The sequence below is a fragment of the Symphalangus syndactylus genome, chromosome 12, assembly GCF_028878055.3.
Source record: "Symphalangus syndactylus isolate Jambi chromosome 12, NHGRI_mSymSyn1-v2.1_pri, whole genome shotgun sequence".
In the NCBI taxonomy this organism is placed as follows: domain Eukaryota; kingdom Metazoa; phylum Chordata; class Mammalia; order Primates; family Hylobatidae; genus Symphalangus; species Symphalangus syndactylus.
The window spans coordinates 28581769-28608152 of NC_072441.2; the positions used below are offsets into that span (position 1 = coordinate 28581769).

At 35.7% G+C, this 26384-nt stretch overlaps 1 protein-coding gene across 1 annotated transcript in view; it reads left to right on the forward strand.

The window, feature by feature from the left end:
* The window catches only part of TNNI3K (TNNI3 interacting kinase), a 305572-nt gene that overhangs the window by 127365 nt on the left and 151823 nt on the right, over nucleotides 1–26384 (forward strand). Inside the window, exons 12-17 of the mRNA XM_063624029.1 lie at nucleotides 2188–2274; nucleotides 2840–2896; nucleotides 3862–3954; nucleotides 4046–4103; nucleotides 4230–4424; nucleotides 5130–5234. Coding sequence (XP_063480099.1) covers nucleotides 2188–2274; nucleotides 2840–2896; nucleotides 3862–3954; nucleotides 4046–4103; nucleotides 4230–4424; nucleotides 5130–5234 — 595 coding nt within the window. The remainder of the gene's footprint in view (nucleotides 1–2187; nucleotides 2275–2839; nucleotides 2897–3861; nucleotides 3955–4045; nucleotides 4104–4229; nucleotides 4425–5129; nucleotides 5235–26384) is intronic.

Sequence of the window (26384 nt, forward strand, 5' to 3'; positions counted from 1 at the left end):
ACCTACAATTCTTGGGGCAAAAAGTAAAGTGAAAAAGCAGTGACAAGACCCAAAAGGCACATTGATGTGTTAGAACTGTAAGGCATACTACATACATCATCTTAGTTAATCTTTACAACAATCTTACAAGGGTGGATTATCGTTTCTAACCTGTAGATGAGGATGTTTTTAAAAAGTAAAACAAATCATATCCGTTAATTAAAATGCTTCAGTGGCTCCCCATCTCGCCTACACCACACGAAAATCTCATCTCCTTATCCTCACCCGTAAAGCTCTACATCAGTTGTAGTCAAAGTGCAGATTGCTGATGAGCATCACCTGGGACCTTGTAAGAAACGCAACACTCAGCCTCTACTACAGACTTTTTCAATTGTGATCTATTGGGACAGGGCTGGGGAATCTGTTTGGACTTGCACTTCAAGTGATTCTTATACATAGTAAAAAGTTTGAGAAGCACGAGTCCACGTGAAGTACACTTGCCTACCTCTCCAACCAAATCTGATACCACTCTCATCCTTGCTTGTGAAGCCACACTGGCCTTTTCTCATTCTCTAAACATGTTGTGTTTGCTCCTATCTTGGGACTACTGCATTATCTATTCTCTCTGCCTATTAGGTGCTTCCCGTAGAAACTTGTTTGTTGGCTAATGTCCTTAATGTCTTAAGGTTTCCCTGATCGTGAGCTCACTACGGTCCAAAGAAAGAATGCCAATGGGACTGCCCCCCATGTCATTTCATTATAACTTATGCCTATGATTTGAGAAAATTAGAGATCCACCAGTCATGAATAGAAAGCTGGAGATGATAAGAAAATGGACACTAGTTATGTAGATTTAAGTTTTGCTACCAGTTTTAGCAATTGTAATCACAATGCTTTTTTTTTTTTTTTTGCTTTTTTTTTTCCTCGAAGAATCTTAGCCTTGTTACCTTTGGAAAAGCTTTTCGTGCTTGTAAATACCATGATTTTTCCACCTTATGATCTTGAATGCAATATTCATTTAAAGTTTTTGGGGAAGGGAAGGTTTGAAAGGCAATCAAATCTCAGCATATACTCTCTACATAAGCTAGGTGTATGCTTAACCCATGTTAACTACAGATCCTTTGTGATAGATAAGTATTTATGCTTTTTCAATTCCTTAAGTTTGCCAGTTTTACAATGAGCTCTGTTGTATTTCACAAATCCTATGGCAACATCTTTAAGGTTGGCTGTTTTTCTCTCTTGTAAATTAGCTTCATAGATTATTTTTATAGTGAATGCATTAAAATAGTATTGAAGTTTAATTTTATTGAAAAACATTGCATTACTCAGAGGATCATTTGGCGTTTTTTATCCTTCACAGTCATAAGCCCCTAGTGTAACTAGTAGACACTAGATTGGTGGTGGTGTTATAATAGAAAAGGATTTCTCATATAGCACTCCAGGGTGGGCATTTCTGGTCAGTGGATGGCTTTCTTCCAACCCTCAGAGCTTCAGAGCCTTCTGCATCTAGCCAGCAAATGGGAAGAGTAGAGAAGGCTCCCCTGTTTCTTAAGGCACAGACCTGGAAGTTACTTCACTTTTGCTCATATTCCCTTCATGAAAATATGTCACAAGGCCACAGTTGGATGCAAGGTACATAGGAAAATGTCACTGGGTGGGCAGCCATTCCCAGTGATAAAATCACCCTGTGAAAGAGGAGTACAAATATTGGCAGGCAGCCGGCTGTCTCTAAAAACCTGTGTAAATTATCTTAGTGCTGCATAGTACTGCAATACTGAATCAAATGTACTGCTCAGTCACAGCAAATACATCTCTCTTTCCTGATTACTGTATGTACTTTTTGCCCTTTTAATAGTGCCCTCATTATATACTCCCATAGTACTTAGTATTGCCTTATTTAGAAATCCTCATCATTTTTCTGATTATTTGTTCAACTACATTGTAAGCTTCTCAAGGGTAAGACCATAGTCACTTTGTTCACTGCATCACCAGTACCCATTCCCAGTAGAGTGCCTGACATAGTGCTTCGCATATGGTAGTCTTAAGAAATTATTTTGAACCAAAGAATGAATGAACTAAATTTCTATTGCAATACATTACCTCTTATGATTTGTCCTATATTGTAAGCTACTTCCAATAATTTTTGGATTTGAGAGTAGACTGAATAACTTAAACAAAACTTAGGACTCTTTGTATCTTTTCATAAAGGGCATGATGCCATTGTCACACTCCTGAAGCATTATAAGAGACCACAAGATGAATTGCCCTGTAATGAATATTCTCAGCCTGGAGGAGGTACCCCTTTTCTTATTCAGTTTTCATTGTTGTGTAATATACTGTGCCTAAAGGTAAACCTGTGTTTCTGTTACTATCATTCTTTCTGGGGCTAGGGAGGAGGGCATAGCCTATGTCAGATTAGATTTATTTTAAGTAACCTTATGTCTGGGAGAGGCTGAACATAAAGAAGCCTCCATTTCAGCTATTTTCTAACTCACCAATCTGCAGCTCCTCTAAGTTTAACATTTCCCAGACTGGATGTTTATGAGGCTTGTGCATGACTAGGAAGGCCTGGATAAGCTGAGAGCAGTCGTTTTCCATTTCAGTAATCTATTACTGAATACTCATATCCAGACACAAATTAAATCTGCTAGAGCCTGCTACAACTTGGATTTTCTAAAAAATCTTTTTATGCACTTTCTAAATAAACACTTGCAGTACAATTTCAGTATCCAGAGAAAGATTTGGGCCTGAAGCGATAGTTTTACTTCGTTTCGTCACCTGCTTATTTTTATAATGTTGAACTTTTATGTAAAAAAAAAAGATTGCTACTTTCAACTCTATTATATAATTTAATTTCTAGATGGCTCCTATGTGTCTGTTCCATCACCCTTGGGGAAGATTAAAAGTATGACAAAAGGTACTTATAATCTGGGACAATAGTTATATTTGATTACTAAGGATAACTATTGCTTCAAATGTAACTTTCAATTTTGTTTTACATATTACAAATGATGACTATTTTACAAGCACAACAAATATTATTGACAGACCATTCTTTTCATAATTAACCTTATCCTTTATCTCCTTTCAATGCATGAAGATACAATAACAGTGAAAATTTCACATGACTATTAAAGAAAAATCAAATTCTCGCTGGACTGTTTAGATGTTTCTGTTTTTTATAAAAATGAATTATAAATATTAATATTTCTTTAAGGAGAATTGGGACTAGAAAACATGTGTGAAAAAAGATATATTATTTTTCAAAATATCCCCAATAAGTAATACTTTGGGACCTTTCTTGAACGTATGCTTCACACAGAAATGAATAATGTTGGATCAGGAAAGTAAAAACTTTGATTCAAATGTAAATATATATTTAACTATTTGGAATTTAAATTCCAAATAGTTTCCTTAGAATGTAGAATGAGTGTTTCCTTAGAATGATTCGTATGCTTATTTCCTGTCATTTAATTGGCATCCCTTTGAGGTTAGTTTATGGATATTTGGCTAAGCCTATTGGAATAGACTGAAGAGAGTTACCAGATCAGAACCTTGATCATAATGTGATATGGACTGGACTCCAGGGTTGCCATGTCATGCAGGCAAGCTGGTTGGTGACCAGATCAGGAATAGACCCTTAGCCCTGGTAACAAGGAGTGAGTAATCAAGACATAGAACTAACATGATTTTAATGCAGGGGGCCAGGGATCATTTGGGTTAAGGTTTTAGCATCTTCAAGTAGTCAATTACAGTTGGAACATTAAAAATTAAATGTTATTAGGAAATTATGTTTTTAGTTAAATATATATATGCATGTGTATACGCATCCACGTGTGTGCTTTTTACCTTAAAAAATAAAATGACAATTTCTGTTTGCAGAGAAGGCAGATATTCTCCTCCTAAGAGCTGGATTGCCTTCACATTTCCATCTTCAGCTCTCAGAAATTGAGTTCCATGAGATTATTGGCTCAGGTAACCTAAAAAAATAAATAAATAAAGGTCTGGTTTAGTTGAATGAACTCAAGTTAATATGTGTTTATTTATTTATTTTGAACAATTGTAGGTTCTTTTGGGAAAGTATATAAAGGACGATGCAGAAATAAAATAGTGGCTATAAAACGGTAAGCAAGCAAATGAAAAAATTTAGCATCCAGGTGGAATTGTGACCTTTGAGAAGCATATGCATGGCAAGCCCCTTGTTTGGATCCATCTATTTACTGAAGATTTTCTGTTGCTGTCATTTCCAGTTATCGAGCCAATACCTACTGCGCCAAGTCAGATGTGGATATGTTTTGCCGAGAGGTGTCCATTCTCTGCCAGCTCAATCATCCCTGTGTAATTCAGTTTGTGGGCGCTTGCTTGAATGATCCCAGCCAGTTTGCCATTGTCACTCAATACATATCAGGGGGTTCTCTGTTCTCCCTCCTGCATGAGCAGAAGAGGTATGGGACTTTTGTTCTGATTTATCCTTGGACATTCCATTGAAACTACTCTTGCAATACTTCAGAGGGTTTCCCATTGGATGAGCCTTCACCTTTTGAAATCTGAGTGCTGCTAGCAAGTGTGTCATTTTTAATATCGCTAATAATTCAGCCTAATAACTGTGTTTCAATGAATAGAAATACTTTGTGCTTTCTTAGCTGAAATTCAGTTGAAGATAACAAATTTAAGGAATTTAAATTGGAAACTGGAGCTTAAAATAATTAGGCTAAATTTGAAATACTGATAAAGAAGATATATGTAAGCTCAGAATAAAATAAAGTTTTAAAAAAGTGATCTTGCATATATCCAATGTGAATTCACTTTCTGAGTTTATGCATATAGTAATTAGAATGTAGTTTCATATAGTGATTACAATAGATTTCATTTTACAATATTACAAAGAAATTAAGTATAGTATTATAAATAAATTATAAAACCAAGTATAATATCTTAAACAAGAGATGCTGTGTATCTTAATTGATTCATAATTAAGCATTTTCTGATGTAGGAAAGGTATTTCTTCAGATTTGTTGAATTTCTAGCTTAACCTTCAAGAAACAAAAAATGGTTGAGATTATATAAAGTAACAACTCTCACACATCATTTGCTTTTTTGGTATTCGTTTTGACCATTTCATCTCTGTTAAATCTATTTTTAAATTCCAGGATTCTTGATTTGCAGTCTAAATTAATTATTGCAGTAGATGTTGCCAAAGGCATGGAGTACCTTCACAACCTGACACAGCCAATTATACATCGTGACTTGAACAGGTATTTTTTTCCTAAATAATGAACTCAGAAGGGTATAACTAACTGGGAGTTTAAGACAGAGTTCAGTGAAGATACATTTTAGACTTATTGCAGATCAGGGTACTCTGTGGGTAAGAGGACAGGCTACCATAAGCTTAGGCAATAGAAAGTTTTGTCATTGTCTTTTGAGGAGTAGAAAGCTGTATAACTGCTTCTCAGGGATCTTTTAAATCTATGACGAATGTTCACAAATACAGTAATATCTGTAAGATGCACCAGCTAACTAGTTTCCAGGTCAGTAAGGTCAGATCAAGCAGTGAGCTAAATGGCTATTAAAAAATGATATGTCTCCTATAAAGTGAAGTGTTAGAGTAGCTCCTGATATAAAATTATCTGAAATGTACTTTGTGCTATCGTAAATTCAGCTTAACCACAACAGCTTATTTACCTAGTTATCAGGTAAAGAGGATTTCATGTGAAACAAATATGAAATCAGAGTGTTCCAGTGGTGGAACCCCAAGTGATCTCAAAGCTTTTCATAAATGGTGAAAACTTTCTCTTAGTAAAGTCTTATAGGAAAGGCCAATATACAAAATGGAGCAGTGTTGGGTGAAGGTAAAGTGGGGAGGAGAAAACTCTATTTACTTCCCATTTCCCACTGCTAAGGAGAGAGATTCCTGTGCCACCTCTGTGGAAGCCCAAAGGTGCTGTAGAGAATAGTTAGACAAACACTGATTTAGTTTATGAAGCAAGTCAGATTATTCCACATCAATCATTTTCATTTTATGATAGTCAATAAGATTCAAATAGATTGTGTATATAGCCCTTTATAAAAGCTTTATAGTTCTGAAGCTACTAAATATTAATTACTCTAGTCAGTCATTTGGTCAACAACTATGTTTGAACATCTGTGTTTAAAGACTATTTTCAGCACAGTAGAGCTTACAAAGTGGGACGTTCATAGACTACGTTCAAGGAGTTTTCACATTCTATGTAGACGAGAAAAATATTTACCTAAATGTATTTGAGGTATAAAATAATAAGTTATATACAAGGTTTAGTACAAAAATTTCAGGAACAAGAATATTAATTGCTTCTGAGGATTCTAACGACAACTCCATGGAAGGGATGACATATGAGCTTGGTCCTGAAAGATGGGTAGAGTTTGGAAGAGCATCCTATAGGCTTAGGGAAGACATTAATAAAATGCATAGAGATTAGAAAGTTAAAGGTATATATAGGAACTGTAGTTTCATTTTAGTATACAAAGTGTATAAATGTATGTAATATGTATCATGTATGAAGAGGACAATTGGAAAAAAGTATAGAAAAATAGAACGAGAGCGCAGACATCAGTGAATGCTATTACTAAGGTATTTCAGATTTTTTTTCTGTAAGGAGACCATAAAGACGTTTGAGCTGAAAATCGCAAGTTTGGAGCTATATTATTGAAAGATGAATCCAGCATCTGGTAAAATATCAACTTGAAGGGAAAGTCGAGAAACTAGTGAGGCAGTTGTTGCAGTAATCTAGATAAGAAGTAATGAAAAGCAGAATTTCACTGGTGGCAGTGGAAATGAAAGGAAGAGACATGTCAACTTTAAATAACAAAATACAAAGTTTATTCAAGCTCAAAGCTTGAGGATCATTACCCACGAGCATGGATTCAAGTTGTCCTGAATACATACTCCAATTAGCAGTGGTTACAAGTTAGTTTTTAAGAAAAAAAAAAAAAAGCAGTTTTTAAGTTGTTTACAAAGAATTTACATTAAAATAATATAAGCTATTGATTGGCTATACCTTGTTCTTTAATAAAAAATTATAGGAGCATAAAGATAATAGGTAACACAGCTAGTCAGGAACAAAATGCCTTTACACTATTCCCCCAGGGAAATGGAGATTGCAGACCTGACTAAAGTCCCACGCTCATGTCTGTCTGGGCCTGATAAATTTTGTGTTGCTCATACAGCTCAGACTGCCCTCAGCTATTTTTCTCTTCTCAGATAGATATGAAAGATAGGAGAGATAAATCAGATACGTAAGTGGTAGAATCTTAAATATTGAAAGTAAACATATATAAGTCTCAATCTATTTATAATTATTTACTAGTTTTCACATAAAAGTCATTTCTTAATTTTTAGCTATTAGTTCTTTACCTTTCTTAATTTCAGACCAAGCATTTACATTAACAAACATTTAACTATTTCAGAAACAGATTTAGATGATAAATTAGCATAATATAAACTGATGATTTTAAGAGTATTATCTTTCCATCCCAAACATTTTTGCACATGGTATTAAAACAAATGAGTAATCATTGCAATAAGTCATCATTGCAAGTTTTCTCTAGCTGTAACTCTTCATTTGTGGGGCCATTATATATTCTGTTGCCCTGAGTTATGTGCAAGTTGTTACCACCAGTTGTCAGGCAGGACCAAAAATATAAATGTTGATTAAAATAAAAACAGAACATTTACTATATAGCTGATATAAGTTTATATCTACAATTTTTGCTGCCTCTAATCTAACCTAAATGCTTAATTGCATCAAAAAGTTTTTAAATTTTATGAAACACCATTCATTTTTTAGGTGCCTTCATTATGATAGAGTCCCAAACTATTGTATCAATTATTTGTAGACTATTTTCTATCAATCTTTAATCTGGTAGCAGCAGCAAAACATTGTTTTTCAGATGCATGCATATGTAGCATTGTACATGGTTCAAAAGAGCCTGGGTCCTTTCCCTCAGGGAGCTTGCTGCACTACTTGACATATAAGACATATGCCCAGAAAGCAACTGGAGTTCCACTTTATATAGAAAATAATTAAGGGTCAAAATGATGAAATAGCAACTTTCAGAGGATTTAAAGTAAGTCAAAGATGAAAGTTGAGTAGAATGCTTCTTAGGCTATGTGGAGCTAAACGTAGAATTTGAAGAACAGGCATTAATCTTTTCTCAGGCTTTTCACGGCATACTAACCTCTGCTTTAGCATGGTACCTAGAAAGTCTCACTCAAAGAAGTAGAGAGAAAGATGCACATCAGAGATTGGGAAACTCGTACACTTATTTGCATTTGTATTGACATGGTCTGTTTATATTTTTATATTCCCCATTAGCCTGGGCAAGTCAAGGTTTCAGGGTCAGAGACTGCTCTCTTCATCTCACATTTTCTGAACTAAGCATTATGTCTTACACAGAGAACATGTCTAAATAATATTTTTTAATTGAGCCAAATTCTTGTGGCATTCCTATCAGTGTCATTTTACGAAGCAATGACCTAATTGGTATAAGTATGACTACTTGTGTATAGCATCCAACTTGCCCAATAACTTTTATAATTTGAAAGGGAAAAGGATGTTTGAGCCCACAGGATGGGGCACTTTTATGTTGGAGTTTGTGGTTGTTGCGATTATTTGAGTGAAAAAAAAGAACTCTACTTTTCCCATGGCAAGGAAAGCCAGCTGAGAGTTTTTACCATCCAGTTCTGAAAGTTAATTTTGATCTTCAGTAAATGTCCCTTGGTATCTGCAGGGGATTGGTTCCAGGACCTCTCAAGGATACCAAAGTCTGAGAATGCTCAAGTCCCTGGTATTAATTGCTGTAGCATTTGCATATTTCCTACGCACATCCTCTCCTGTACTTTAAATCATTGCAAGATTACCTATAGTATCTAGTACAACGTAAATGCTATGTAAATAGTTTTTGCACTGTATTGTCTAGGGAATAATGACGAAGGAAAAAGAGTTATACATCTTCAGTACAGACACAATCTTTAAAAAAAAATTTTGATCCATGGTTAGTTGAATCCACAGAAGTGAAACCTATGGATTTAGAGGGCCAACTATATATGGTAAGGAAAAGTTCAAGGAAGGAGCAAGAAAGTAGTTATTTTCAATGGAAATGATGATAATGATAATACCTACCGTTTATTTATCGCAATATGAAAGGAGCTTTGCTAAGCCTTTGTCATGCTTTCATTTAACCACACAACTCTATAGGATAGTTATTATTATTTCCATTGTACAGATAAGGAAACTGACTAAAGAGACTAAGTCTGTAGTATTCTGTATCTTCTACTGTAACAACAACAACAGCAAAACCATGTGAGAAGAGAGAGATAGAAGGAGCATATTGATGATACTGAATGGGCATCAGCAATATTTATCAACCTTACTGTCTGTACTTTAATCTTTTAAAAAGTCAATTCCTGTGACCCAAACAATTTCTCATATCATCTTCTTCTTATGCTTCTGTGTTCCTGCTTTATTTCTTCTTTCACACTCCATGTTCTGCTGGTGTGAAACAGATGTTGCATAGACGGCATGCAGATAGGTTTTGTTTGGCCCATAGTGTTTAAATATTTTGAAAATGTTCATAATTCAAGCAGGAATGCACTTCTCTAATTTGCTGTAGACCTCACCACCTACCAACTTATATTTGGCCTAATTTATACCTTCATTTTGTGGCATTGGAGCTTGCTAGTCATTATTTATAGCTTAAAGGATTTAAAGCTTTTTACTTAATACTAGAAGCTGTGTGTTTTTCTTGGAAAAGTATATTTTTCAAATTGTTTGACATTGAAGCAGAAACATCACTGCAAACATGCACGGATCAAATACGTGATATTCTCCTTCTATAAAGATATAGTATTATAAATGTGATGTTAACACTGTAAGGAATTAAATAGTGATAACCTCCATCACAAAGTGCACATGGCATTCGCATGAAATATGTAAATGAAATCGTTTTATAAATGGTGCAGCACCATACAAAATGCATTGTTTATTACTCTTAATCCCTCATTTGTTCCCTTTAATATTGGGGATGGAAAAACACTCCACAGTTAACACCACCTTTGCAAAAACTACAACTGAGAAAATTAAGACTGAAAGATCTGACTTGACTCCACTTTGCTTCTAACCTGCAAGCTGTTCTTGTTCATTCCTGGACATAGGCCAAAAGAACTTTGGGAGGAACTTGAAACTAAGATAATAATAGCCCTTTCACAAAACAAACCTCTTTCCTGCCTGGGGACTAGACTACCTTCATAGGACTAACAAATTAGCCACAAGATTAGAAATAATGGTTTAGGAATCACATAGCTGGAGGCTGAAAGATTCGAAACCTCCCCAAATTGCTTCTGGGGATAAATCACTATTGCAAAACCTAAGATCAGTGCTTGAGATATTTTGCAGACGCTGTACAGGATGGCTCAGCTGCTACCACCCAGACTGATAAACTGGGTCATCTGGTCTCCTGGCCCCAGGAGACTGACTCAGCATCAAGACGACAACTTTGACACCCTATGATTTCATCTCCAACCCAACCAATCAGCAGTCCCCACTTTCAGATCCCTACCCACCAAGTTTTCCTTAAAACCCCATCTTCAAGTTTTTGAGGAGACTGATTTGAGTAATAATAACACTCTTCTCTCCTGTACAGCTGGCTGTGCATGAATTAAACTTTTCTCTATTGCAATTCCCCTGTCTTGATAAATCAAATTTATCTAGGCACCGGGCAAGGAGAACCCACTGAAGGGTTACAACAATATTCTCATACATACAGAGGTTTTTTTTTTATATGATATAACTAATTAGTTTGGGGTCTAGATCTGAGAAGGACTCACCGTTTTTGACTGTCAGCTTATTCTAGTGTGTATAAAGGAAAATAATGAGTGATAATTTTAAAATAGCCAACTTTCCAATGACAAATGACAGGTAATTTAAAAAGACAGAGCTGTTATGAGCTAAAAGAATCTTAATTTTGAAGATGACATTTAACTAAAATAGTGAAGATTTTAGGAAGTGCTAAAGAAAAATATTGATAGAAAATTATAATAGTTGCTTTTAATTTGATATATGCATTTGCCTCTCAGTTGAATGCAAAATATAAAATTCCTGCATGTAAGAAAACACCATTAAGTAAAATAAACAAATTGTTAATTTTCTAATTTGTGTTCCTCAAATTCCATGTATTATAGAGTCCCTCTCCCAGCTATTTCTTGAACTTGTGACTTTTCTAATAAATGCTTATACAGAAAGAATTCTGCATCCATTGGCAAATATCATCTTCAGGAGACTTCTGAAGACTCGTATGCAGACCAATTAACTGATTATATTACCATACTTATAAAAGTCCTGCAACAGAACCCGTTAAAACTCTTATGAAATCCTTGACAACCCTGTATCTGTGATTCTCTAGTATAAAACCAGTCATCACAAGTAGCATTTTACATTTTATCAATTATTTTTAGTCATTTGCACTTGAAAAATGTCAATTAATTAAATAATATCAAATACTTATTGAATGCATGATATGTTCTAGGGTCTATGCTATGCCATAGGGATACAGGTGAGAATGACAGATCATAACACTTTTTCCAGCAGAGCATAGAGCCTAAGGAAGCATTTACAAACTTTCCTGAAGAATCATTTGGGGGCCTTCAGTAAAAAAAAAAAAAAAAAGAAGATTCAAAGACACTGAAGGGACTGATTCAGAATGTCTTACGTTGGGCCTGAGAATCCACACTTTTAAACAAGACTATCAATTAATTCTTATGATCTAGGAGAGGAAGGATTGTTCTAGTGCAGTGGTTCTCAATTTGGCTGCACAGTATCTAAGAGAACTTTAAGAAAATCCTGATGCTGATTACATCAGAATCTCCAGGCTTGGGGCCTACGTATCATATATGGAGAGAGAGCACTTCAGGCTATTCCAATATCTAGGCAAGGTTGAGAATCACATTTTAGTCTGATGTCAATTATTCCTCTTAATCATTTTCCATATAACTTCATTCTTCTCTGCTGCCAGAGTAAAGTGGGAATATTAGAGAATCAAGTCACAACGTAACTCCAAATGTTTTCAAAATAATCACCCTAAAGTCAGTCTAATCATTCATTCGTACATTTGTGTATCGACTTACTCAGTAATGAATGTCAAAGACAGAGATCCACACACCCATGGTACCTGTGGCACAGAATAGGTCCCAAGATTTGGCAGTTTCCATGGGAGTTTTACCATACAAGCCTCCTCCAGAGAAAATAACTTCTAATTTATGAATGACACTGGAAAGTTCCCTAGAGTGTAGAATCTTCACAAGTAGCCAAAACAGACACAAAAGTTTCAATACCAGACAGTTATATTGCACATTGTTTATGTAAGTACTATATACCCATATAATACAGAATTATATGTAATAAATAGATACACATATAAAGAGAAGGATTCATATATATGTGTATATATTCTATATTATTCTAGGGTTTATAGCCTTGAATACCCACATGAACTGCAGTGTGCACTGCAGTTGTCTGATATTAAAACTTTTATTTCTGTTTTGGCTATCTGTGTAGATTCTACACTCCTGGGAACTTTCTGATATCACCCATGAATTCTAAGTGATTTGCTCCTGAGGAGCCTAGCACAGATAACCCAACTCCCATGGAAACTGCTAGATCTGTGGACCTATTCTGTGCCATGGGTGCCATGGGTTTGTGTATCTCTGTCTTTTTAATTCACTATTATATCAATGCACATATAAGTATACACATTTATATATAAATGCCCATATAAACAGACACATTTCCATATGTTTTTGTAATGCTTCCAGCCTTTTAAAACTAGAAGAAAGAAGTCAGCTCTACAGGGATGATTTTCAAATCTCCTCAGCATGAGAAATAATCACTATCATTTGGAGTACATAGAAGAAAAGTGAATTCATAATATACAATGGATGCCTTAGGGATTAGGGCTACCTGTAGTTCTGAAATGTTTATGTCCAAAATTGTAATCTGATTTCAGATTTTCAAGTTAAAATTTTTCTTAAAAAAAGTAATCAACTGCAATCAGATTCAATTTTATTACTGCTTTGAGTAAGGAAGAAGCTAAGCTATATAATTTATTAATATTTACAATGTGAAATTCAGATTAGTTAGCGTAGTTTATCTGCTGTAACGATAGCATCCATAAGGTATAATGGTTCCAATACAATTGAAATTTGCATCTTGATTGTGTGGATGAACAAGTTGTTGAGGCAGTCCCTATCTGTGATGTTACTCAGGACCCATCTTCAACGTGTGACTTCTAGGGGGTCATCCAAATTCAAGTAAGCATTAATGAGACAAGAATATACAAGATGTGCATGACATGTTGTATGGGCCAGGCATTAGCATGGCACACATATTGTTGTTGTTGTCAGTTTAATTTTATTTTATTTTATATATACAATTTCATCACCTCAGCTAATCCCCAAGGGCATTTACACAATTCATCATGACCAATGTGACTTGACAGTGACGCTGAGGGCTTGGCATTGGGTGATACAGTCAGCTCTGTCTTGGTGGCACCATATGAGGTCCTGGGAAATGTAGTCTAGCTGTGTGCCTAGAAGAAGAGGAAATGAGTTTTAGTGGTCAGCCAGAAGTCTGTGCTACATTGACCCTATGTACACTGGTGATAACAGGTAATAGGTGTTTGAGTAATGGTTAGAATTAAGAAGGCTGATCTGGATTTGCATGAATCAGTTATACAAATATAATGTTAGTTGCATACTAGATATTTTTAGTTTATTAATGTATTTTCACAATTTATGAACTAATAGCAGTAATTGGGAAATGAATGAAAACTACTTAATAAAGCATACTATATGTGAATTCATTTTGAAATAACTCTTCTCATTCACTTTTGTTAATTTAAAAACATGAGAATAGCTTCGGGAGTGTGGCAACATATGTCTATGAATCAAAATGTGGCCCAAGAAGAAAAACCTATGACTATGTCCCTGAATCGAAATATGGCTCAAGAGGAAAAACACATAACTATATAAATATAATAGTATGAAATAGGCTATATACATTTTAAAACATTGTCATAATCTCATGCACTATATATCAGTAAACACACATACACACGTGCACACACACACACACACACACACTTTTTTTTCTTCAGCTGTAAACATTAAAATAAAAAGACTGTGGCCACTGTATTTAGAGAACCTTGTACCACATCCAACAGAAGGGGCTCCTTAACCATTTAGTTCTACAAATTGCTCTGATCCTATTTATGAGCTGCACTCAGTTGTTGGTGTCCAGTCATAATTTCTATCCCCATTTCTGACATGCTCAGTTTCCATCTGAAGTCAGTCTGTCGGTCTGTCCTCAGCTTCCTGAACCTCCAGAAGAAACAGTGAGTTCTCTCTGACTCAAGTTTCTACCCATTATTTCCACAGAGATTCACTATCCAACTCTTCCTGGTTTTTCTCTGAGGGTAGATTCATCCCTGCCTCCTCAACTAACGCTCATAGTTTCCAGAGGGCCGACTGTGTCCCAAACATTCTCATGACATTTCACTTTGGTTATGATTCTCCCTCCCATACTTCACTACTAGAATGTCCTTTAGTCCTGAGTTGTCCTCTTTTTGTCCCCCTACAGAAATAGCTAATGTTTCCTCCCAGGGCCAGTTAAAATGTTGTTCTTCTGTCATCTGCCTTCATGAGAACGTCTCATTTAATTTTGGCTGCATTCACTAATTCTAAAAATAGTGCTCTTACTTAACACCCCATTAAGTAAATTCCCTTAGACACATACTCCCTTTAAATGAAAACAGGTATATTTAAGTCAGAAAAAGTCATTCGTTTTCCCCACACTATCATATTGCTTGCATAAACCTGGACAAATTTACCATCTCTTACAGTAGCTCCCATCAGAACCTTTGCCTCATTCAGCCCAGACAGACAAATTCTCCACTCACATCTTCTGTATGCCATTTGAAATGCTACACAAGACGATGTGTGTGTGCAAATAAATGTATCCGTATAACAGCACAGAAAGGTACTAATTTGACCAAAACTAGAAATCCTGCAATACCAACATTTACTTTTTATTTGCTATAAAAATAGTGCTACTCCACACTGGAACCTGGCATCAGGATTTCTTATTCCAGTGCGTTCTTGTGGTTGAAGCGGTTCACTCTGCAGCCTCTTTCCTTAATACAACACTCACACCCTGCGAATGCCCAAAGCTAGCGTGGCAACTGTGCCTTCCCTATAACAATGTCACCTTCCCTCACCCACAGACTTGAGCGTGGAGGGAGAAGCGACGCCCCTCCTGATCCTCTAAAACCTTTCAAATGCTTTCCTGTAACTGGTGGTGAACTCACTGGCCTGCAATTTTCTGGTGTTACTGGTTTCTTACATTGCCATTTTCTATTCTTTGGGGATATGGCCTGTATAAAGTTGGCTTTTGAAAATGTCAACAAAAGCTTTTCTCTGTTCGGCTTCGTTTCTTCTCTGCTGTCATTTCTTGGGAGGCACCGTGAATGCCCTCTTGGCACCTTGTCGATTTCCTAAGCAGCTAACCTTTCAATAATGATATTAATGCTGCCATGTGGTAATCTGTGCATTTCTCACTTCATCGTTTTCAACCCTTGCTTGCTGAGATTCATTTGTGTTGCTGTGTTCTTAAGATTCTGGAGTTTAATTGAGTGCAACCTGACTAGGGACCCAGAGCCAAAATTTCTAGCTAATAAATGAGAAACAATCTTAGTAAGTGGAAATTTCTTTCTAATTGATTGAATTTCCAATAGCTAGCTATACTTTGAATTTGGCCTAGAAAAAGAGATACAGATAATTATAAACCTTTTTAAAGTCTCATTTAATATTTTCTGTTTCAAAATCCTCCCTATTTGGAAGAAAGTTTCTAAACAATGTTAGTCTTCTCTGGCTGGGACTACGGTGTGGATGCCTCTGGGGATGTGTGTTGATGTGGGCTCTCGTCCTATTGGAAGACCACAGGAGAACTAATTGAGGGCATGGGCTCTGAAGCCAGACTAAGCATGTTCACATCCCAGCTCTGCCATATTTCACTTGTATCCTTGGTCAATTTATTTAACATATCAGTTTTCTAATTTCTGAGATGGTTATATTTAAATGCCTACCTTATTGGATCTAAATGAGAAAATACATTAGCATTATTTTTCTTCGTTATTCTTCTGAAAGAATCTTTTCACTATTAAATTTTCTTGCATGCCCTAGTTGCTCTCCTGAATTAAATGTTTCTAATGATCTAGCTCTCCTTTTTGATTTTATTACACAAACTTTGTTTGTAATATCTCAGATGGATAATTTCTTCTTGCCCTAAAGATCTGGGAAATAATTGGATTGTTTTACTGTAGATCTCTTTCTATAGAGAAAGTCAAGGGGATTCAAATATCAGATTACTGCCTTCATTAAGACCTCTCACTCCTTCTTGGTTCGAACTTGAATCAGGGATTCAGTCTGTTACTCCCATTAGACAGATGCAGATCTGGAATAGAATTTGATTAAAAATGTAGCTGAGGGTTAACAAGGTTATTTGATTATCCAAGATCCTTCTCAGTGATTCTTCTTCCTATGGCTCCTTCACAAAACTTAAAGGTGCAATTTAAACACCATCCATTTAGACATTCAACCATCATTTATTTGGAAACATGATGGCAGAGACATTCAACCATCATTTATTTGGAAACATGATGGCAGAGAAGGGGAAGTATCATCAGAGGCACATTCCGGAGACTAAAAATTCCAAGTAGGAGAGGCTGTATTTTTGCAGAGGATGTGTATAGCACCTATGTGGTTAGGCAGCTTTTCTTCTCCATACTCAAGTAGCACTCAGTGACTCAACTCAGCAATTGTCCTTCCGACTATAAACAACCAGGGAGGATGTTTTCAAAATTAGCATTGAGAAGGTTCTCCCTTATCCTTCCTTCAATAGTGAAAGAAAAGGAAGAATTCATCCTGTCACACCTTCTTGATTCCCAAGAGACAATTCCCAATCATTTTTGTCATTTCTATTCATGTTCTTACTGTGTTGCTGTTATGTCACTTGACGTTTTTCTGCTTCAGATTTCTGATTTACAAAGTGGAAATAATGATGTCCATGTCTACCTTTTCAGAGAAATACCCTTGTGATTAATAAGGGTACCAGGACAACAGTCAATGGAGGACTTTAGAGAAGGATTCTACAAGAGATATTTGTATACAATTTATATTAATTACATAAAGCAGGGTTACCAGAAAGTCTTGGGCTAAGATTCATTTTGTATCCAGCTGCTGCATCAGTACTATTTGCAGAATGGTCTAGATTATCTTTCTCTAACTGAAGGTGAAACGTTTTGTGGTTACCAAATGATGTGGGAAACAGCATAGTCCCTTTCTGAAAGATGCAGTGTTTCTTTGGCCAGCATGGAGGAAAGAGCATGCAAGCTTCACAGAATGATTAGAACTCTTTAATCCTGGATGGATGGTCTTTGTATGAATTATGTTTCCAGCCTTGTATGGAAGAACTGTATTCTCAGTCACTAAACCCTCATTTAATGGTTTTAGCAACCTATAGAAAGTTAGTGAAAAGCATGCCTGGTGCCATAGATGAAATAGTGTTAGAGCATTGACGATGTCTGCCTTCTTTTCTTTTGGGAGGGAAATCCCCCTTCTAAATTCTTAAGATAGAGTTGGCTTTCATTAAATCTATTCAGAGTTAAGGGTCTGGGGATCTTGAGTGACCTCTTTCTTTGGGAATGGAGCACGTTTTAATAAGCTTTTTCCTGTCTATGGTCTCTGAAAGACTTAGCCTCTGGCAGGCCTCCTGAATTGCTAGGTTTTGTAAAGGAAAGGATTGATTACAGGCTTCGAATTCTTTCTCTTTCTTTAATTTCTTCTTTTTTTCTTTTCATACAAAGAATGTGAAAGACATTCTGAGTCTTCTTCTATTGAGGTATGGGTGGCCTTGCAGGCAGACATTTAGCATTGAGCTTTTATTAATCTTCTGTGGGTTTGACAAAGTTTGTTCTTTTTTGCTTCCTAAATATGAGTGAGGCTAAAGAGCTGTTACCTGCCCAGCTTGTTCTTCAGCACTGTAAGTGCTAGACAGAAAAAAAAAAAGCATTTTTTTGTTCTTGTTTTGTTTTCTGGCTTTCTCAGTGGAACAACCTCTATAGCCTCCATCTGAAAAGCTTCATTTATTATAGCTCTTAATACATGCTATTCCCTCAGACACAAACGTTCGCCCCTGCCTTACCTCTCTCTTCTCGTCTGTGCCCCTCCTCACACTTCCTCCATAAAGCTTTCCTTCTAACTCCTGTCTATCCCAAATGCTTCCTGCAGGAAGCCCTCCTACACGTTCCACAGCACATCATACTCTTGCTTATTTCAGGAGAGCACTTCTCACGCTATTAAAATTGCTCGTGAACTTCAGAGTGTTCCCACTACACACTAAGCTTAATTGGTACAGGAGCTGTAGATTTTTCACCATTTTATTCTCAGTGCTTTGCACAGTGACTGGGACCTAATAAAAATTCAATTAATATTTGTCAGATGAATGAATTAATAATAATCAAGGAACATAAGACTAACATATATTAATGTTCTTTATGCCAGGTATTGAACTCAATGCTTCACAGACATCATCTAATTAAATCTTCGTAGCTCTATATGATGACAGTTTTGAACACATAATGGCAGAAAAAGGCTTAAAGAGACTTAGCAAATCATCAAGGTGATAAAGCTGGTAAGTGACAGACTAAGGTTATTACCCACACTAGATAGTTAGATAATCCAAAATATAGGGATGTATAGTCATTTGGCCCCACAAAACAGGAGCAGCACTGACTGAATAGCAATGCAATGTATTTTTCAGATCACCTTACCAAAGGAGCTGTACTTTCTAGAATTCATAGCTGAAATGAGAAGGTAGTTCTCACTTAATATTGAGCAATTCTGTGGCATTTAAGAGTATGAAAGTCATTCTTTTGCTCAATTAACACTGCTATTCCACAAGTCACTTCTCTGGCCATTTTGTGCTGTAGATAATTATTTGCATGCTAGTCACTAAAGCCTGTCTATGAAAAACAATGAGAAAGGGAAAGACAATTAGTTGTTTGACTGATCTGATTTTCTGTTTTACTCAGGTGAAAAGTTAGTCAAACAAACTGGTTTTGCAATGTAGCTATAGCTCAAGACTATCTGATGATTTTGAAGAAAAATACAACCTCCTGAAATTGTAGTGATTTCCAGTCACTACTGACCATGTAAATTTGAACCAATACTTGCTTTTTCTAAATCAATTGATTTTCCTTCTCACACGCAACATTTTATTTTCTAACCTGCAGCATTTCTATGCCTGACTGGAATATTTTTGCATTTGATTAATGTTTTCATTTGACTTTCAATGAGGTCTCAAAACAGTTTGGCTTGTCACAGTCAAATTATTTAAATATTCTTCTGAAAAGAGTATGTGGGAACTAAAATCAGATTCATGTGAACCTGAAAAAACAGTGGCAACATTTCCTGAACTTGTTAAATTTTTATGTCTAAATTAATCATTTCACAATTTTGTTTCATATTGATGTTCAGCTTCTTAAATATAGTGATTATTGGATGCCTTAATGGAAAACTTTTAATTTTTAGCTGACCCAGAAGTTGGTCTCTGATAAGGATTTTTGTTCTTTTTAAATATTCCTTATGGTTTCAACAGCACCAATATATTGTGCCTTCTACTCATATTAGTAAAAATTAATTTATCTAACCCATCCTTTTCACTTCTCAGCTACTCCTCACTCCTCCTAATTGATCAGAATTATCTCAACTATGGGTTCAAATATGGTCAACATTCTCTGCCTTCATTCCACTTATGCCCTGTGAAATAAAGCACACATAAAATAGTACATACCATATTATCCCACTTATATATAATTTTAGAAAATGCAAACTAATCAATAGAGTTGAAAAGATTAATGTTTTCCTAGGGCTGAGGAATAAGAAAGGAATTGATTGCAAGAGGGACCATGAATCTTTTTGGGGTGACAGAAATATTTTTTGTATTGATTAAGATGGTGGTTTCACAGGAGTATATAACTGTTAAAACTCATCAAATTGTAGTCTTTAAGTAGATGTAGTTCTTCCTTCTAATGTGGATACAAGTAAACTGCCTAACATGGGTGGTAAATACAAAAAAGTGAAAATCTTAAGAAGAGGTATGTAAAGTAATGTAAATTGGCACCTTTCCAATCATGAACAAAGGTATTTGTCCTTTTCAAAACCTTTAAAGGGAGAAATAGTCATCTGCCAAATAATTTCATCAACGATATCAAAAACAATTCCAGCTAAAGGAGAAAAATCAACATAACTGAAATGGAAGAAAAAAAGGTTTACTAAGATGGCATTGATGAATACAAATCTGTATCACACTGAGGTCAACATAGCTGTCTGCAAAGGTTAAGAGTTCAGTCCAAGTGCCGTAAACATTGACAGGAAGGAAGATGAGAGAGTGCCTTTAAGACTGTGCACTTACTTTCTATTCTTGTAGGTTCTGGTCTGATGCAAAAGATATTCAGTGACAGAAACTACTCCTTAGCCAAATATGAAAGTGCATAAATTGGGTGGCAAAGGAAAGGCCTAGAGTATTTATATATCATCTGATATGGCTTGGTTGTGTTCCCACTCAAATCTCATCTTGAATTGTAGCTCCCATAATCCCCATGTGTCGTGGGAGGGACCCAGTGGGAGGTAATTGAATCATGGGGATTGGTCTTTCCCATGCTGTTCTTGTGATAGTGAATAAGTTTCATAAGATCTAATGGCTTTATAAAGGGGAGTTCCACTGTACATGCTCTCTTGCCTGCCACCATGTAAGATGTGACTTTCCTCCTCATTTGCCTTCTGCCATGATAGTGAGACCTCCAGCCATGTGGAACTGTGAGTCAGTTAAACCCCTTTCCTTTATAAATTACCCAGTACTGTGTACATCTTTATTAGCAGTGTGAGAACAAACTGATACATCATCAAACAACTGGTAGATTGAAGACTTCAGAGCTATTCGGGATTGAAAACTGGCAGATATAACATCTGAAAAGAAAAAAACAATACCCTAAAATCATTCCATTTATTCAGAGTAATGTGTTACTAGATATGCAACACTGAAATGTGGAACATGGGGGTGCAGCTAGAATGAGTTTTTCCTTTTACAAAATATCATTTATGAGAAAACACATCTATGGGATCTAATGAAATTTGATACAGTAACTCAGAAAAAATACAATAAATTAATTAATTTACAATCAAGTTCAAGAAAGGAAGCCATATAAATAATATAATTCATGTGTAATAAATATAAAATCATACTTCTTCAAAATTAGAATTGTGGGGCACTTTTACATAGTCTCAACAAGTGAAAATAATATATCAAATAGCTGGTCTGTGAAAAATATTTTCTTTTGTACTCTGATCCAAGGTCAGCTTAGCCCAAATTCAGACAATTGGATTGGACAATTTAAAATTAGTTGACAGAAAGAAATTAGTAGTGTGAAAGTTAAAACTTCAAAATAAACACGACGAAGGTATTTGTGATAAATTAAATCATCCCTTGATGACTATAAATGACTCACAAAAATATAGTTTACATTGATCTCATTTGGGCAGTAGTTTATTTACTTTGCTCACCTTAACTGTATATTAAGGATATGTACTCATTGTCAAGACAAGGGAGGTTTGGGAATTTCAGAGAGCCATTTGTTTACTTGTAAATGTTAAAATTTCTGTAGACAGGCTACACAGGATATATTATCTATATTCATTCTTATTATTTGGCAAATACATTTAGCAGATAGTTTTTGCTGAAAGGAAGCTGTAATTGTATAATTTCCTACGCTTACCTTTGTTCAAATGTCTCAACAATTGAACGATACAAACAATTTATGATATATGTGTTCTATTGTGCTTCACATTCTTTAGAATATGTTAAGGAAAAGTGTGGTCTTCTGGTATGTAAAACCTACCATGGTGAGAACAAAGAAAATACTCTGGGTCAAAGAAACAAAAAAAAGCAATTAAAAAAGAAACAAGCAAATACATTTAAAAATTCATATTTTCAGCATTTGGTTAGTGAAGTGCCATGAAAATCGTATTTTGGTCAAGTGTTTGTATAATCAGCAAGAATACACAACTTTATACACAAGAAATTCCTGCTTTGAAGATTAAGGTTCATAGCTAGGATTTGTTTCAAAAAGAGAACCATAGGGACTTCCCAAATTGAAGCCCATGTCTCAAAAGCTGGGCTTGGCTTGCCCAAAAAAGCTTTGGGTATCATTTCTTATAAAGGAAGTTACCATGAGCTTTGGTCAACAATACAGAGATTAGGAATCAAGATGGCAGTTGTAAGAGTAGTGGAAAAATACTACTCTTTGGTTACAGTGCTATACTGTATATATATATATATATATATATACACATATATATGTATATGTATACAGTACTGTATATATATATGTATACAGTACTGTATATATGTATGTATACAGTACTGTATATATATGTATACAGTATAGCACTGTAACCAAAGTATAGCAGAAAGACTGTGCACTTTGAAGTCGGCGGCATCGAGGCATAATCCCAGCTCTGCCACTTCAAAACACTGCAATAATTAACAAGTTATTTCTAAACATCAATTTTTTCATTATAAAATAGGGACAATATCTACCTTATAGTGTTGTAAAATAGCTAGCAGTGTCTGGCACATAGGAGATATCCAATAAATGTTAGTTCTTGTTCCCTTTATCTTAAATGGTTCTAGAAATAACTTGTTTGAATGTATGTTTATTAAGGTATCAACTCTCATATCTTTGTTACAAGTAAGTTTCAAATAATACCTTTAAAGAACACTTAAGGCCAGGCACGGTGGCTCACAGCACTTTGGGAAGCCGAGGCAGACAGATCACGTGGTTAGGAGTTCGAAACCAGCCTGACCAATATGGTGAAACCCCATCTCTACTAGAAATACAAAAAGTAGCTAGTTGTGGTGGTGCGTGCCTGTAGTCCCAGCTACTCAGGAGGCTGAGGCAGAAGAATCGCTTGAACTTGGGAGGCGGAGGTTGCAGTGAGCCAAGATTGCACCACTGCACTCCAGCCTGGGTGGAAGAGCGAGATTCCGTCACAAAAAAAAAATAATAATAATTTTTTTCTGTCTTCCCACTCTCCTACCCAACAAATATTCTTCCTCTTGATGGCCACGATATGCTTTGTTTACATTAATCATCTCAAGAAATAGCAAGAAACAGAGGAAGAGGAGGAGAAGGAAAATGCAGATGCAGTGGCAATTCAAAGAATGTAATAGTCCAAGGTCAATATTAAAAATATACCTTTTAACAGTCAAACCACAACTAATCAGTCTCCCTCTCCTCATCTCATCCACAACATCAGACTTTGTCTTATTGCAGCCACCTGAGATCTGATTAGGTAGGAAGGAAACATTAGGTCATCATAAATAATTTGTAGGTTGAAAATTGAGAATTGACATGATCCTACTTTTAACTTTACATTTATTTATCTTGGCATAGACTTCCTGACTTATCTGAAAAATATAACAAGGAAAATGGTTCTCATATTTGAATATTTTCCTGGTATTTTATATTTATTTTTATTTTTTGATTATTGAAAAATATACCATCAAACTACAGGTACAGAATCTCATACTAACCTTCCATACTGTCAGAGTAACATCTCTCAGGAGTGTCTCCCCACCTCCAGGTTTCAAATTAGGCAATAAGTAGCTGGTAAGTCCAGCACAGTACAGGAACTTCTTGCTAGGAATTCTTGTCCACCATCTGTGACATTCATGTGCTGCCTGCAACAGGCAGCTAACACAAATATTTAACAATCCTCAAAGCACCCATGCAACTGAGAGTACTTTGTTGTATGGAGAGACCATGCCCCAACCTCAGTATCAGCTAACTGCAAGAGAATGGACCACAGATACAAGAGTCTCTGGCAGCGTTATGGAGAGTGGCTTAGTACAGGAGCAATTGCCATAGGTCAGGAGGAAATTAAAATAGCACAAGCTGGAAGTAATGAGGGTTGGATCTGAGACAGAAGCCATGGGAAAGCAAAGGAATCTAAAGATTATAGATTTATGGTAGAGGTGAAATTGACTGGATCTGGTAACTGATCCCAAGTAAGCGTGGGAAGAAGAAAAAATGGAAAGATGTCAATATTTCAGCCTTGTTGTCAGGGTAGATAATGATGCACACAATAAGATGCACATAAAGATATTGAAACTGGTTTCAACCATTTTGCTTGAAGTGCCAGCTAAATCATCATCTCTATAGAAAATTGTGAAGAATATGGTAGAGGGCATTTGGAAATTTCATGAATCTTAGTATCTTTTAGAAGCTTTGTTTGATACACCTCTCCTCTTGGACCAGGTTAGGTACTGCCTTTCTGTGTTCCTATGACACTTGTTGTCTTCCTTATCTTAACACTTATTTTCCTTTGTTGGAATTTCCTTCTTTATTCTGCCACCTCATTTAGAATGTAAGCTGGGCAAGATAAAGGACAGGACCATTTTGCTCACCTCAGTACCATTACACCAAGCATAGAGCCTAATAAATAGAAAGTGCTGAAAAACTGTCCAATGATTAACCATTCATTTAGACCCTTTAGAAGTTGGAAATGGCTAGATGTGAATTTCAGGAAAACAAAAGGTTATAGCTATGGGATTAAATGACTACTTCATGTAGAGAGTTCAATTAGAAAGAGCAGTGGGGGTAAAACATTAATACGGGATTAAAAGCCATTAGAAAAAGGAGAGAGGGGTAATCATGGAGATAAGAGAAAAGGGACAATTTTAGGTAGTACAAGATGTCAAAAGTATCAGTTACCTTAAAAAATCTAGGACACTGGGAGAAGGTAATGATATTAGAGGCATTTGAAAGGTGGTGGGTAGTGAATAGCACTGGCAGAGCAAAAATAAAGGGTCTCATTATTAGTCCAAAACTAGGAAGAATGAGTTTGAGAAGAATGTAGAGAGCATCTTAATAACTCCTACAATCACTGGATTCTTTAATTCAGTGTTTTCCTAAAGGAAAACTTTGGAATTCTGGTCAAGTGAAATATGCCATAGAAAAAGACTCTCTGATGAAAGAAGTTTGGGTAAGATTGAGTATTACCTCTCACTTTTAGGGATCCTGAAAATTAATTAGACTTACCCATTAACATACAGAGAAAATCATATTTCCTGGACTTTATTTTGAGGTACTCTGCTTTGATTGTGTAACAGCAAATTGGCTTATATTCTCTAATTATAAAAGGTACAGGAGTGAATATTGTCAGTATTTCACTCTGAAATGTTTCTGGTTCAGATGACTCTTTGGAAGTGATACATTCATTGAGGTCATCACAGTGCTTCGGGCAGTAGTGATAATACTGTATTTTAACATTTATTTTTTATTTTACCAACATTTATTGTGCACCTACTATCTACCAGGCACTGTGCTCAGTACTGAGGTTATAGGATTAAGTAAGATGGCAAAGGTCTCTGCTTTCATGAAGCATACAGATTAAAAGTGGATAGGAGAGGTAGGGCGGGAGGAGACAGATAATACTATAAATAAGCAAGGATATTTTAGATATGGTAAGTGCTGTAAAATGTATAGATGTGAGAGTAAGTTATTAGGAATAGAGAGACTAATTTTGATTGTTGGTTATGAAAGCCTTCTCTGAGAGGGTGACATTTTAGCTGAGATCTGAATAATACAAAGCAGCTCCATCCTGGTAAAGATATGGGTGGGAGGTTATTCCAGAGAAACAATGAGTCAGCAAGTGAAAAATCTCTAGGTAGGAATGAAAAAATTATGTATTTTTTTTTTCAGAAAAGAAAAACAGTGTGACTGAAACATACTGGATCATGAAGGAGTGATAGAAAATAAAATAAAATAAAACTTTAGCAAAAGCCACAACATGTATGGCCCGTGGGCCATTTTTGAGCTGAAATCTTACTTTGAATATGATAGTACACCACTGAGATGTTTAAGCAAGAGAGAAATATGGTCTGCTTTATTTATTTATTCATTCGACAAATATTTGTTGAATATATACTATATGCCAGCTCTTTTTTGGACACTAGAGATACTGCAGTTGCCAAAACAGATCCTGCCTTTATGGAGGTTATATTTTATTAGATTAATACTAGAATATTCCGAATGTATTCGGGAGAAAAGGGCAAAAATGAAAGCTGAGAAAGCAGTTGGGAATCTATGGTGACATTCCCAGTGGCAGATGAAAATAGATTGGAATAGAATGGTGACAGTGGACATGGAGAGAAAGCAATGAATTCGGTGGATTTTGTTTGTTTGTTCGTTTAGGTAGA